Source organism: Nannobrachium achirus, assembly GCF_963921795.1.
Source record: "Nannobrachium achirus genome assembly, chromosome: 14".
In the NCBI taxonomy this organism is placed as follows: domain Eukaryota; kingdom Metazoa; phylum Chordata; class Actinopteri; order Myctophiformes; family Myctophidae; genus Nannobrachium; species Nannobrachium achirus.
The window spans coordinates 46522308-46537324 of NC_137821.1; the positions used below are offsets into that span (position 1 = coordinate 46522308).

At 43.9% G+C, this 15017-nt stretch overlaps 2 protein-coding genes across 2 annotated transcripts; one reads left to right on the top strand and one right to left on the bottom strand.

Moving 5' to 3' along the window:
- Window positions 1-532: 532 nt before the first annotated feature.
- Window positions 533-5068, top strand: LOC308298353 (uncharacterized protein). The gene is made up of 5 exons (XM_080741936.1): window positions 533-663; window positions 897-1025; window positions 1629-1709; window positions 3980-4137; window positions 4985-5068. The coding sequence occupies exons 1-5, from the start codon at window positions 567-569 to the stop codon at window positions 4988-4990; spliced, it is 471 nt and encodes a 156-aa protein (XP_080598062.1). The 5' UTR covers window positions 533-566; the 3' UTR covers window positions 4991-5068.
- A 6201-nt stretch (window positions 5069-11269) lies between these two features.
- Window positions 11270-13834, bottom strand: LOC308298086 (butyrophilin-like protein 2; the record flags this gene model as incomplete). Its single annotated transcript, XM_080741644.1, has 3 exons — window positions 11270-11331; window positions 12863-13129; window positions 13513-13834. The coding sequence occupies 3 exons, from the start codon at window positions 13832-13834 to the stop codon at window positions 11270-11272; spliced, it is 651 nt and encodes a 216-aa protein (XP_080597770.1).
- Between the last annotated feature and the right edge of the window lie 1183 nt (window positions 13835-15017).

Genomic DNA, 15017 nt, shown 5'->3' on the forward strand with positions numbered 1-15017 from the left:
TAATTCACCACTGTTTCACTTTCACACAGTTGCAAACATTCATACAGTAGCCTAGCTACCCCAGTACTACTGCTGAACACCTATACTGTATGGAGTTGATGGTGAAAATGGCTAAATGCCTTGCTTAAGGATTCCTCACTGACAGTTTCTGAGGGAGGGAGAACATTGGTTGATGGCACATTTGACCCTGGCACCTAAAAATAAAGGCTTTCGTCTTTAGGCTGTAACCAGTAACTACTTTTGAACATTGATTCTGCTAATGTTTTGGCAGAAATCTGCAAATGTGAACAAACCGCTCCGTTCCCATCAAATCCGCATAGGCAGAATTGAAGTTCGGTGTGGCCGTACACTCAGTGGAGAAGCTGGTTGAGATATTATATTGACTGTTTATGTTTGTTCCAGAAGGTGATGTGATCCTGGAGACCCCTGTACGTCCTGTGATAGAGGGAAGTGATGTCACTCTACGCTGCTTGTACAAGAACAAGACTACCGGTAAACCATCCTCTGACCTCCCAGCTGATTTCTATAAAGATGGATCCCTCATCAGGACAGAGTCTACAGGACAGATGACCATCCACAGTGTTTACAAGTCTGATGAAGGATTCTACAAGTGTAGCATCTCTGACCTCGGAGAGTCACCAGAGAGCTGGGTGGATGTGAGAGGTGAGAAAGCATGCGATTATTATATCTACTTTTTAAAACAAAATAAGTGCAATTTGCAATATAATGATATGTCAGTAGTCCTTTCAATATTGCATTCACCAATTTTCAAACTTAAATTTTGTCCTATGCCACTGCCAAAGTAACCTTCTAGATCTAATGTCACCCCTGCATGAACGTAGAGTGTTTGTTTTCAGGCCAGGCTGTGGGTTTTTCACCCGCTTGTTATTTTGTAGGAGTTGTTATTCTGAAAGCGAAGCCGCCACATTTCAAAGCTGTGCAGATTCTACTTCCTGCGTTGGGCGGCGTGGGGCTCCTGCTCGCCTATTTATTGTTGTGGTCACGCATCTGTCGAAAGAAGAGAGGTGAGACTAACATACATACATGTTGTGTAGAGTTTCACAATGTACTTTCACTCTGACTGCTACCGAAATGTAGAAAGTTTACACAAATGCAGATAAATGAACATTCTTAAGCTGGTTGCACTCTGCTGCGTTTTTCGGGCCGAATATCGGAGTGAATTTCGGAGCACGCAAATAAAAAAATCAACCTCACGTTGTGTCAGTCACGTTTGCACACTGCCGCCCGTTTCGCGCACCACTCAGTCCCTTGCTCTCTCTATCTCTCTCTCTCTCTCCTTGTCCTGAAAAACGCATTTCGCAACGAAAAACGCAGCAGTGTGCAACAACCTTGACTCTGTGTCCTCATCTATACATACAGTAGAGTACATACATACAGGGATACAAAAAAAAACTACCTACTACCTTTCATCGATATTAAAGAGTCAATAGGAGAAGATTTTGGGTGAGCATGGGCCATGATTAATTACAAGTAAGCTTTTTACTTGGACATTGTTGCCTTTATATATTTTTTGCAAAGCTTATGTGCGTGTTTTTGTGGTGGCAGATGTGTGTTTGTGTCAGACATTGTGCATGTTCTAAATGAGATTTTAATTTATTGTGTTGTAGGTCGAGGTGAGGTCGACCTCCCAGCTCAGACCTACGCCAACATCACATTCACAGAACCGGCCCAGACCGCCAACCCAACGGGTAAGTTCAACACACATTATATAAAAACTTTAGATTCTGACTGTCAACATTATCATTATACAATGTATGCAAAAAAAGTCTTCTTCAGGGTGACCAGTCACCCTGAAGAAGGCATTGTGCCGCAACGCGTGCTTTTTTATATTTCTTGCTATTTCTTGCTATGCATTAGCCCTAAAATAAAGGCTTTTTAACTGTCCCTCAAGAGTGCCTTGGTCTAACTTTTTTTGCACCAATTTTGTCACCTGGCTACGAAAGAGCACCTTGTGTGGGAGATTTTTACTCTACAGCCAAACAGATGCACTCCTTACCCTCTGTTTTCTACATTATACAATGTATGTTATTAACACACACTCAATCAAATATAAGTTTTTTATTTATTTTTTTACACACACATTTCTGTTTCTTGATGCAACCATGACATTACATCGTGGCTCCCCTCCTTGTCCTTTGTCAGTTTGTAGGGTTTTTTTTTGGTAGTTTTTCTAGATGTAGTGATTTAGACCCGACCTGGGATCAAATCAAACCCTAGTCTCCCACTCGGCAAACCAAAGAACAACTGTGCCAATAGAGCTGAGTTGCGGTGGCTGAGTCTTTGTCTGGGACATGCGGTAGCCTGTGAAACCATATCTCACATATTTTTGTACTTTATATTGTACGGATCATTTGTACCCTGAACTGCTGTTATTTGCATTTGGTACTCACTATATCTAGACCTTATTTTACAGTCTACACTACCATGGATTTAACTCATGACACTGACCACTTTAAACGCATGGGAAACAGTGGATTGGTGGAGGCTGCATGGACAGGAGAAAAACATTAGAAGGCAACAAGGAAGGCAGGTGACATCCAGCTTTATATTTGAGCCTGCTAACAAGAGCCAATCACCGCAAGGCTCCACTTAGTAGCCAACCACTCACATTCAGACACCACTCACACACCAGCTGGTACTCAATCACTCAATCAGCACTACTCATCACCCATACGCCATTGAGGGGAAAAGAGATGGTACACAGGGCAATATACAGGAAAATACATATACAGTATGGCCCTAGAACAATCTTCTGTATTCTCTTGTGAGCCTTTGTCTCGTAGTTCAAATAATTATAAATCAGTGGTTTTCAACCTTTTCCATCTCAAAGTCCATTATTTATTCAGCATTTGAGCCGTGGACCACCATTTGATTAGATTTAGCCTCTCAGACCCAAGACTTGACTATTTTGTTTTCGTTGGATAAGATTTTGTCCACAATTCCATGTTGTATTGATGTGGTACCATATACACCAAATAGCAATTATTCTACATTCTCTAACTGTGTAGACGTCTTGTCAATATTAAGTAACTAGTCCTTACCCGTTCAAAGATATGAGCTCCGAAATGATGTGCAGTGTGTGGGTTATGGGGTGTGCACTGTGCACACAGTATATGAGGGATGGAAAGTAACTTTCTGGTGCTTGCATGATAATATGTAGGAGCATCAATGTAAGAAAGACCCGTTTCGTTTAAAGGCTACAGAGATACTGTGTACCGATCTACATGACAACATCTGAAAGAGGGCCAGCCAACACCCCCCCCCCCCCCACCCACACACACACCCACACACACCCACACACACACACGCACACACACACACAGAGCTGGTTAAACATGTTGCCCCATGCTAGATGCAGAATAGATATGCCTCATGCTAGATGCAGAATAGATAGTAGTTAAACCATAACAATGCTAATATACAGCATATGATTTGTGAAAGTGACAAACGGGCTTCACAGTTATGTCAGGTGTGTTCATATGCTAATGGTGATGCGATTTCAGATCAATTGCTCCAGCCACTGAGGAGAAACGCTGTGACAGACACTCAGACAGACAGACAGACAGACAGACAGACAGACAGACAGACAGACAGACAGACACTCACTCAGACAGACATTCGCAAAATTATAGTATAGATAGGCCAGGCTATAGGCCAACAATAATGCAACTCCTACACTCTCAAGAGTTAAAGATCTATAAGGGTCCATTTGGTTACCAACTCTCCATCATTTAGCTGGGGACCACCTGGAACCTCCTAAAGGACCACTGGACTAGATCTCAAGTGGGATCGTGTATGAATACTGAACTACTATTTCCAGGGATTCTTCTTTGTTTCTTCTTTCCGGTAACCTTTCCGTAACAGGACGTTCCTTCCGGGCACCCTTAGGATCTGCATACTTGGTCTACCAAGCAGTTTGAGGTCCTTAACAATTTCTTTCTTTTTTGTTTTCATGAAGGAGGGTGGGCGATGGTCTCTCCTCTGTATTCGCTCTTCATTCAGATGGACAGCAGGGTTCATGAGGGGGCCGGAGGAGTGGAGCTCGGGCACAGAAGGGCGCCTTCGGTGGGACTCGAACCCTGCAGGCGGGCAGCAGGGTCCCATATGGCTCTGGAGGTGAGCATGCGGTCCACACAGCCACACACAGTCATCATACGGTTTAGTACATTTGTTGAGTTCGTTGACTAAAACTATGACTGAAAATGTTCGCTGACTACCTTTTTTCACTGACAAAAACTAAACAAAAACTAAGCTATGAAACAAAGACTAAATATATTGACAATATTGTGTCAACTATTGTCAATATTGACATGTCATTTTATGTTTGGTTGCGCTTGTTGCGCTCTGAAAATAGCTGATCTTCAACGCGCAAGTGTAAAATCACCATCATGGCCCACCAAAATACATCTAGTCGTCAAAAGCAACTAGATTTAGTCAACTAAAATCTTATATTTAGTCGACACAAACTAAAACATTTCAGATGACTAAAATATGACTAAAGATAAATGTTATTTTGTTCAAAAGCCGAAGACTAAATCAAAATTTGATGTCAAAATCAACACAAGTCTAGTGACTATTATAAATCGCTCTGTATGTAAATCGTAAATTGTGGCGAAGACATGTTTTCATATACTGTACTGTATCTTCTCTGCCGGGTGAAAACCTCATTGTGGCCAAAACTATTACTTTTCAGGATAATACAAATCCTCCTCGACAGCAACGATATGTCAGTTTCAGGTTGTTGTTGTTGTAATTTGCCTTGTGTGGGTGGGATAATGGTGGTTGTGTGAGTTGGAGTATGTTTGTGCGTGTGGTTAGTTGGTTACTCAGATTAGTCATGTTTATAGCCCAGTCCTTCTGCTGTTATTTTACAATTACTAAATGTCTGTCTGTCTGTCTGTCTCTGTCTCTCTCGCTCTCTGTCTCTCTCTCTCTGTGTGTGCGTCTATATCTCTTACCCTAGATGTGACAGTGCATTCTCAATCGGTCTACTCCAACAACCATGAGCCAGATACAGCCTAAAAGAAGAACAACAACCGAGCAAGGGTTACCAAGCAACGGCAATCATTTCATTGATATCAATTTCAAATACGAAACAGTAAAATGCTTGACACAGCAATATGCTGTTCTGAAAGTGTGTATTTATTTCATTGTGGAATTCAATGTTCATCAAATTAACTCAAATGAACTGTTAACCTACATGCTGTCAACAATAAGAGTCATTTTTAAACAACGTTTAGGCCTGCCCTTTGATTTCTGTGTACATAAATCCATACGTATGTTTGTCTTTTTTAGATGACATAATGCACGTTTCTCAACCAGCGATTCAACAACTAGAATCTTCAAACTACATAGCCTACATCATACAACCTTCGGCCTATTTGGTACATCTGCTATACAGTAGCAGTGGTTCTCAAAGTGGGGTACAATAGCCAATCTACAAGCTCACAACGTGTATGATCACGACGTGATTTAGATTTGCTATTAAATAACAGAAAACTTATAGGCTAAGGGGTTCCTCTTCACTTGTTTTTTTCTTTTTTGATGGTGGTCCATGGCTTAATACATATTTATTTAGGGGACCTTGACATGAAAATGTTTGAGAACCACTGCTTGAATGGAGCACTTATACTTACTCTTACTTAAAGGAGTAGTTCACCCCCAAAATGACTTTTTTTTCTATTGATTAGTCACGTCATGGAGAGTAGAGTTCAATAATATTTTTAGTTTTTTGTCGCATTCCTAAGACAAAAATGTGCCATTCATTCCGGATGGGGACCCGTTTCGAAACGGGTCCCCATCCGGAATCAATGGGGGTAAATTTACTCAAATCACATTTTTGACCAAAAACTAAAAATATTATTGAACTCTACTCTCCATGGCATGAGTGATCAATAGAAAAAAAGTCATTTTGGGGGTGAACTACTCCTTTAAGCGTCAGTCCCCTGGGCAAGATAATGATATCATTCTTAATTGAAGTGGATGGTAGTGTCTGTCCACACTAGACGCTACCATCCACTCCCATCTACTTCAGTTGAGAAAGATATTTTATTTCTTCATCTTGCCCGGTGGGACTGATAGTTTACTCTTATATGCTGTCCCCCACAGGCAACCCCTTGTAAATGGATTAAAGTGACTAAATACTAATACTAAATAACTAAATACTAATCACATAGTATATTTTATATTTTGATGGAACATGTGAGAAAGAGTTTGGCGTGATATCAGGCTAATACTGTAGATAGGATATAGCAGGAAATTAAATAATGAATTAATTCCCATTGTTGGGAAGAAGACATCAACCGATATGCAACACGTGACATGAACTACAACTATGCCTGTAATGTAGGATGAGTACAAGGATCCTACATTCTGTTCCTTTCTGATGGATCAGAAAGGAACAGGGTGCACACAGCTGAAGGCACTCAACAGGGAAATAATATTAGGGTAAGACTTTGACATTTATAACTTGCATTTAATTTTAACAGGGTTGGTCTCTGTGTTGGATTTAATTAGAACACTTTGTTAGCTTAGTATCTATGGGGGTTTTCAGCAACCACTCCCCTGTTCTCACCTCTGCCACAGCTGATTGGCTCAACACTGCACACTCCCCATTATATGCTAACCAGAAGGCATATATAGGGAGACAGTGGGGAATCACTCTCACTGATGGATCAGAAAGGAACAGGGTGCACACAGCTGAAGGCACTCAACAGGGAAATAATATTAGGGTAAGACTTCGACACTTTAGAACTTGCATTTAATTTTAACAGGGTTTAGAACCATTCAGTGAGTTAAAACATCAGCATGTGAACCATTCAGATCCGGAAATCTGAGCTATCAGTCGGGGTGGGAGGGGCTCTTAGCCATGGTAGGCAACCCACCTAGGAGAAGGTCACTCTGAGGTAAAAACCAGGACTGTGAGAATTTGCAACCCCACAGTCCTTAAACTAGCATTGTAAAGCCAACCATGAAGAACAAAGTCATCCCAAATCCTATACTTCCAGCGGCGGGAGTCCGCAGGAGCACCGCGGCGGATGGTGGTGCTGGTCCTTCCGGAGGACATCATGACGACAGGACCTCAAACCCACGGGAACGAGGGAGGGTTCTGTCTGACCACAGCATCCCACCCAATGCACTCATGCGTTGTCGGAAACCATTTGTAATGGGGACCTTCAATGCATGCACAGTGAGAGAAGAAGCTAGACTGGTGGAATTGGCACATTGTGCTGAAGAACAGGAGGTAGAGATCCTGGGAGTCCAGGAACACAGAAGAGTCCACACTGACGACCAGATAGACCAGATAGTTTACCACACAGTGGAGAAACGCACGTTCATCACTGCATCTGCGGGGCGAAACGGGGCCCAGGCTGCAACAGGGGGTGTAGGGCTAATGCTAGGTTCTCTGGCGCGCAGGGCCCTCCGACGGGTCCACAAGCACACCGAAAGGATCCTCATGGCTGAATTCGCAGGTAACCCAGTAACAACAGTCATAGTGGTGTACTCGCCCACTAACACGGCATCACCTGAGGATGTTGAGAAGTTCTATGAGGACCTCACAACAGCAGTCCGAGGTGTCCCAGCGCACAACTTCCTGGCAATCCTTGGCGACTTCAACGCCAGGATCGGACAGGAGGATGCACCATTCCCATACCATGAGTCTACCAACCGCAACGGCGCATACCTCACAGCCCTTCTCATGGAACACCAGCTCCTGGCAGCAAACACCATGTTCAGGAAGAAAACAGGGAAGAGATGGACCTTCCGAGACCGAGCCTCGAGGCCTGGAGAGCTACCTAGGCTATATCAGTTGGACTATATCCTAGTGAGGCAAAAGTGGAGGAATTCCATCCTGAACGCTGAGCCATACAGCACGTTCAGCTCTGTAGGCTCTGATCACCGTGTGGTCTCCATGAGGGTGCGACTGAGCCTCAGGGTCCCAAAGCCAAGCCCCAAGATTCGGCATGACTGGAAGGCATTCACGACCAATCCGGGCCTCCAAACCAGGTACACGGAGGAAGTCAGGAAGCGCTTTCGGCAGCTGGATAGGGGAGAGGAGCCCAGCCGTGAATATGGGAGATTCATCACAGCGAACGAGGAGGCGACCAGACTGTGCGTGCCAGTGCTGAACAGAGTAAGAACACCACCACGGTCCAGACACCCGAGGGTTGTAGCAGCACGAGGCAGGATGGAGGAAGCACGACTCAACTTTGAGCGTGAGCCAACAGAGGAGAGTCGCGAGACACTGAACGAAGCCAAACAGTCTCTCTTCAGCACCTACGACACCATCAAAGGGGAAGAAGTGATGGAAAGTGTGCGAAGAGTGCAGGCGGCGCAAGGTGAAAGGCAATACGGGGAGGCCTGGAAGGTAATAAATGAGATGACAGGGCGGAAAAGGGCCAAGGAGGGCCAGGTGGAGGGACACAGCCCAGAGGAGAGGGTGGCAACATGGTTCGACCACTTCCAGAGGCTCCTGGGAACATCCGTGGAAGAGGGAGAGGAGGAAAATATACCGACAGTCCTCCAGGGCCTGAACATCGACGATGGACCCTTCACAACCAGCGAGCTCGCCAGGGCAAAATCCACCCTGAGAGAGGGAAAGAGTGCTGGGCCGGATGGCATACCCCCAGAGGTCTTGAAGAACTGCGACCTAGACAACCTCATCCTAGACTTTTGCAACAATGCTCTACAGCACAACAAGCAACCTGAAATATGGTCTCTGTCTAACATCATCCCGGTGCCTAAAGCTGGAGACCTCTCAAAGCCAGACAACTACAGAGGCATCAGCCTGACATGTATTACAGCTAAGGTCTTCAACCGAATGATACTGAACAGGATACGGCATGCCATCGACCCTCACCTGAGAGAAAACCAAAATGGTTTTCGAGAGGAGAGAACAACCGTAGCACAGATCCTGGCATTAAGGAGATTAATAGAGGAGGTGAAAAAGGACAACCTAGCAGCTGTACTGTGCTTCATTGACTTCAAAAAGGCTTTTGATTCTATCCACAGAAGCAAGATGGTGAAGATCCTTGAGGCCTACAATGTCCCTCCCAACATTCTCCGGGCTATCGAGACCATGTACGCAAAAACAAGGGCCAAAGTGGTGACCCCAGATGGCAGCAGTGAGGTGTTTGACATCCGAGCGGGGGTAATGCAAGGAGACACCCTAGCCCCCTACCTCTTCATCATAGTTCTAGATTATGCGCTCAGGAAAGCCATAGGGGGACGAGAACAAGAGCTTGGCTTCACGCTAACACCAAGGAGGTCAAGGCGGCATCCCGCAGTAGTTCTGACAGACCTGGACTTTGCGGACGACATCAGCCTGCTCTCCGACAGCATGGAACAAGCACAAGAACTCCTGAACAGGGTGGAGATAGAGTGTGCCAAAGTTGGACTCAGGCTAAATGATAAGAAAACTGAGGTTATCACCTATAACCTACCTGATCACTCACCTCTGACAACAACAGAAGGAGCTGTGTTGAAGGAAGTCAAGGACTTCAAGTACCTGGGCGCATGGGTCGACTCAACTGAGAAAGACCTTAAAGTAAGGAAGGCACTCGCTTGGAGGGCCCTGAACGGCATGAACAGTGTATGGAACTCTAACCTCCCCCGCCAAATCAAACTTAGCTTCTTCTTTGCAACGGTGGAGTCTGTTCTCCTCTATGGCAGTGAATGCTGGACCCTGAAGCCAACCCTGCAGAAGTCTCTAGACGGGTGCTACACTAGAATGTTGCGTGCAGTACTCAACATCAACAGGAGTGCACATGTTACAAACAGGAGCCTGTATGAGGGAATACCAAAGGTAAGCGAGAAAATTGCCACCAGAAGAATGAGACTAGCAGGACACTGCCAAAGACACCAGGAGCTTCCAGCCAGCAAATTGGTACTGTGGGAGCCAACACATGGGCACCGGTCGCGAGGACGTCCCACAAAAACATACGTGGACGTACTCAAGGAAGACGTAGGGACACAGAACACCAATGAGCTGGCCAGATGTATGGAGAACCGAGATGACTGGAAACAACGATGGAGGGCTCGTCTGAGGACGACCTAGATAGATAGATAGTACAAGGATGTTTACATTAAGACAGACCTACTGCAAGCTGACTGTGAGAGACAAGAAGTGTGTTTGGGTGCTAGATTTTCATTTTAAAAATCCTTCTATGAATCTAGGCAACAATGAGAAGACGGAAACATATGCTATGAATAAACACATTTAACAGATTAAAGAAAGCTAAACAATCCAAGCATACACATTCTGCACAGTAGATTGTATTGTAACAAAACACGGTTATGAATAATTCAAGTTACTACAGTGTAGGAGAAGTAGCCTAAGTAGGCCTTTAATACAATGGGTACGTTTTGCATATTAATTGTACAAACTCAACTCAATTACACAACATAATTTCTCAAACAATAATTGGGAAATAATTCTTACAGTATATTATCCAGTGTATCCTACCCATTGTACTGTAACAAGCTCTCCCACTTAACTGATGGGTTCCCATTTTACATAAACGTATTGCAATACCATCTAGTGGACAAATGTAGCTACAGCACAGCAGAACAGCGTGAAGCATGCAGTAGCCTGCTTATCAGTTGGTGCTGCTAACATAAATTGCAAAAATAATTACTTCCTAATAATAATATCCATCGATTCCCTTTTCCCTTCAACACAGTTGGAATGTACATTATCAACTGTGTTTCACACAGAAGAGACTGTACTGCAGCTGGTTCAGGTCATTTTCATCTCTTGGATTAAAGCCGCATGTAACTTTTCTCTTCTAACCCAGATTTGAACCCTGGTCTCCCACCCAAGGGCTGACATGTTTACCATTGAGCTAATAGAGCATGCCTGCTTACTCAGATAAATGTAATCTTGGCCATTCACGTCAATATTTGTGTCAAACCAGAAACAATATAGGGCCTATAGTGTCAAAGGTCACTTATCACCTAGACACAGCAGGATCTAAATATGTCAATAGAGGAGCAGGGAGTCAAAATAAAACCACCCCAAAAGTTAACATACTCTAACTACCAGACCATATTGGGATAAAATATTCTGTCAGTCACACTTTTGTCACACATATATTCAACATAATGTGGCGTGCAAGTACCAAGGGTTCTATTCTATTCTAACATATCTACTTTCACTGTAGTGTGTATATATTTTATTATATTGTGGTGTTTCTGGCTTTGGTTGGTTTAGCTTATAGCCCACAATAATACTGTAGCAAGAGCAATTCTATTCTATGTATGCATAGATCACCCCCTTGATGGTCATGGTCTTGTAGCCCTTTTCTTCACCTGAAACAATACAAGTGAAACATTACATTAAATTATCATCTATGTGTATAGCTCATGCACTTACAGTCAACGTTTTACACACTTACATACTTACCATTTAGTTGACAAGATGATAATCCCTGCAATCGCTACAATCACTCCTGCACTGGGTTCATCCACTCTGGCATTCACTCCGTTAGTCCCTCGGGTTTCAGCTGTTCCTTCTGTAACACAGTGATCCATGGCATGAAGACACACAACTGCCGTCAATGTTATGAAACCAAGTCAGTCAACGGTGGCGTCAAAATGTTTAGATCAATTATCCTAAGGGCCCAAAGGTCACAGGTCTGAGGTCTGGTACTTGCCTGGCCGACTTGAACAGCCACACGTCCTGAGCATTGGCTCAAATTCCTACATTTCCTTTGTTTATCACAGAAGACAGAAAGATGTCCTACTCCTTTGTTCTGACTTGCAAGTCCTGAGTAGAAGCAGGCTCACATGTGGACGAAGGCTAGCCTTCGTGATAATGGCAGTAGTTGACATTGTAAGTTGTATCTTAATTGCAACATTTTGGCTAGATAGCTACGTGTAGCCACGGGTCATGGAAGGTCCATTACAGTACAGTAACAGTACAGTAGATAATTTTGATAAATCGTTTCTCCCCAACTATGTATTCAGAAGCGACGCCAGTGAATGCATAATATATGACCGATGAATGCAAAATATAACCTCAGCAATACCATTACACGAAGGTGTAACTCACCAGTAAGAACTTTTATGAGTTATGACCCTGGCCTACCTGGACCATAACAAAAAGACAGGGGAGATGCATGTTCTTCTTTTTTCATGATATGAGATATAAAGATAAGTAAGGTCAGTGGTACTGTGTGGTGTATGTAAGTGTGTTATATTATTAGGGTTGAACAACATAGGCCCAGGGGTGCACCCCAATGGCACTGATGCCTTCCCAGAGACCAAAGCAACTATAACACAAATCATAATACACTACTAAACTAAAAGGTGAAAACGGAAAGGGTGAAATACCAATTTGCAGGGAACCTCAAAGAACAGATCTAAAAGCAAACAACTGCACATTTTTTCTTCAGCTGTAGTATTCATATAATGCAAGGGTTTCCAAACTTTTTTGGCTCGGGGCACCCCTATAAATATTTTTTTTTTCATCCGAGGCACCCCTCGGATCCTAATTTTCACTCCCAGCACCTTATATTTATAGCATATTTTAGCGATTATGTTGCGAGGAAAGCGAGATAATAGCCATTTTGGTTAGAACTGATGAGAAATACTTTGTACTTCAAGTTTAAAATTATACTAAATATATTTCTAAATGTCCAAATACATTTCAAATATTATCAAATTATCTCGCGACACCCCTGGACTGCCGTCGCGGCACCCCAGGGTGCCCCATCACCCACTTTGAAAACCCCTGATATAATGTATATGTAGAATGTTATACAGTCTAACATTTTGATGTAGGTGTTGTGTGTTATAGAGGTTCCTGGATGTGTTAAAGAGTGATGGAAACATTGATCACCTGAGACACGGTGAATCTCAACCAAAGTGTGGTTGATGTGGGGCAGGTGAACTCTGCAGGTCACGTCCCCTGCTCCCCTCAGTGTCAGGTTCCTCTGGACAGTGTAGCAGTGGCTGGAAGCTCTGACTGTCACTGAGGGATCAGCAGGGAGGAGGTTTCCCCCACTGTCCAGCCAAGACACCTCAGGCTCTGGATACCAGCACCCGGAATCACATGTCAAGGCGTCGTCTTTTGGTCCAATTGAGATCACAGGCTGAGACACAGCACCTGTAGAAACAAAGCCGTTCAAATTAGTGAAGAAATTAAGCTAAAAGGAAATTACTTTTTTCTATGATTACTCACACCATGGAGACTTGAGTTCAATAATATTTTGCATTGCATTCCTAAGAAAATAAACTTAACTACTGTAGAAAGATGCAATTCTGGGAAATTGCAAGTAGGGTTGGACTGACGTGAGCCGGGAGGAATCCGCTGGGAAATGAATTCTGTCTTACCATATATCCTATATTGTGACAGTGACTACAGTGCGTGAAACATGACCAAAAGCGTAACTTTTATGTTTGTGCAAAGGTTTACAAAAAGCAGGTTGACTTTGCCTATAACCACACTAATAAAAGAGATTTAGTCTGTTTTTTACCACTAAATCTTACCAACAAGGAGCTGGATCATACTGCTGCTGTGCAGCCAGTGCAGGGCTGGAACGAAACACCTGAACGTCCCCTCGTCTGAGAGCTGCACCCCGGACAGCTTCAGTGAGATGTTACCGTGAGGAAGCTCTTCTGCAAACAGGGACGTCCTCTGTTGGTACAGCGGGTTCAGGTGAGAGTGGGAAACCTCGTGTCCATCTTGGAGCATGTGCACGTAAGCCGGCTTCAGGTCGGGTCTGGACCACTCCACCGTCATCTTGGCCGCGTTGACGGATGGTATGATGTGGCAAGGAAGGATCACGTCGTCATCCCCCACCTTGGCCATCAAAGCCTCAGATGACCCGATCACCTGAGGGTTTCCTTAAAATAAAATGAAGTGGTTTAAAGCAGTGGTTCTCAACTTGTGGGTCGGGACCCTAGGGGGGTCCCCACATGATCACATTCTTTGATTTTATGTATTATTATTTTTAATTAAGAAGTTTATCAAGAATGCTGAGAGCTGAGAAACATTAGGCCTGGGACCGTAACCTATGTTCCCCAGGTTCTATCATGTTCCCCATTTACCCCCCCAAAAAAGGTTCTATGTTCCCCGCTTATCCAAAAAAGGTCCTATGTTCTCCAGGTTCTATGTTCCCCACTTACCCCCACAAAAAAAGGTTCTATGTTCCCCGCTCAACTTACAATAGGTTCTATGTTCCCCACTTATCTAAAAATACAGGAAACATTCCTTTATAATTATTAATAACAACTCAAAACACCCAATAATGGGGAGAGATTACGAATACTAGTGGGACAGGGGACAGGGGGCACTAGGGACATCTGGACACCATACTTTTGTTATGTCTGGGCATCTGGACGAGTGGGCACCTGGACATCTGGGCAATAGGGACATGTGGGCATTTGGACGAGTGGGCACATAGACGAGTGGGCACTTAGGGGTGGAGACATCTGGGCACCTGGGCAAGATGTCCCTCCATTTACTGCATTTGAGTGGGGAACATATATTTTATTTTTGTGGGGAACATACAGTAGATCCTGTTTTTGGTGAAAGGGGAATAATAGAACCTTTTTGTGGGGAAGGTGGGTGGGGAATATAGAACCTTTTTGTGGGGAGGGTGGTGGGGAACATAGAACCTGGAGAAAGTAGGGTGGACCCCTCTCGATCATAAATTACAGACACGGTGCTATATTTGTAGGCCTACAAGTTACAATAATAGTAGGCTAATATTAACAAAAAACTAAGAAAAACTACAAAAAAATGAACATCCAAGCCTTGAGGTCTAAAACACCATCAATGTTTGGGGTCACCCCTATGAGTTTATGAGAATGTTCGAGCCCCATGATGACGAATAGGCCTATGGGCGCCGTCACTCGATCTGGGTTCCTCCCAACTAAATCACGATAGGCTGAATCCTGTTCCTGACAAATAACTTGCTTGACATTACCTGTCACAAATGTGTTGTAACAGCAGCTGCTCCATATCACCAGCACCAGGACAACGTGTACAA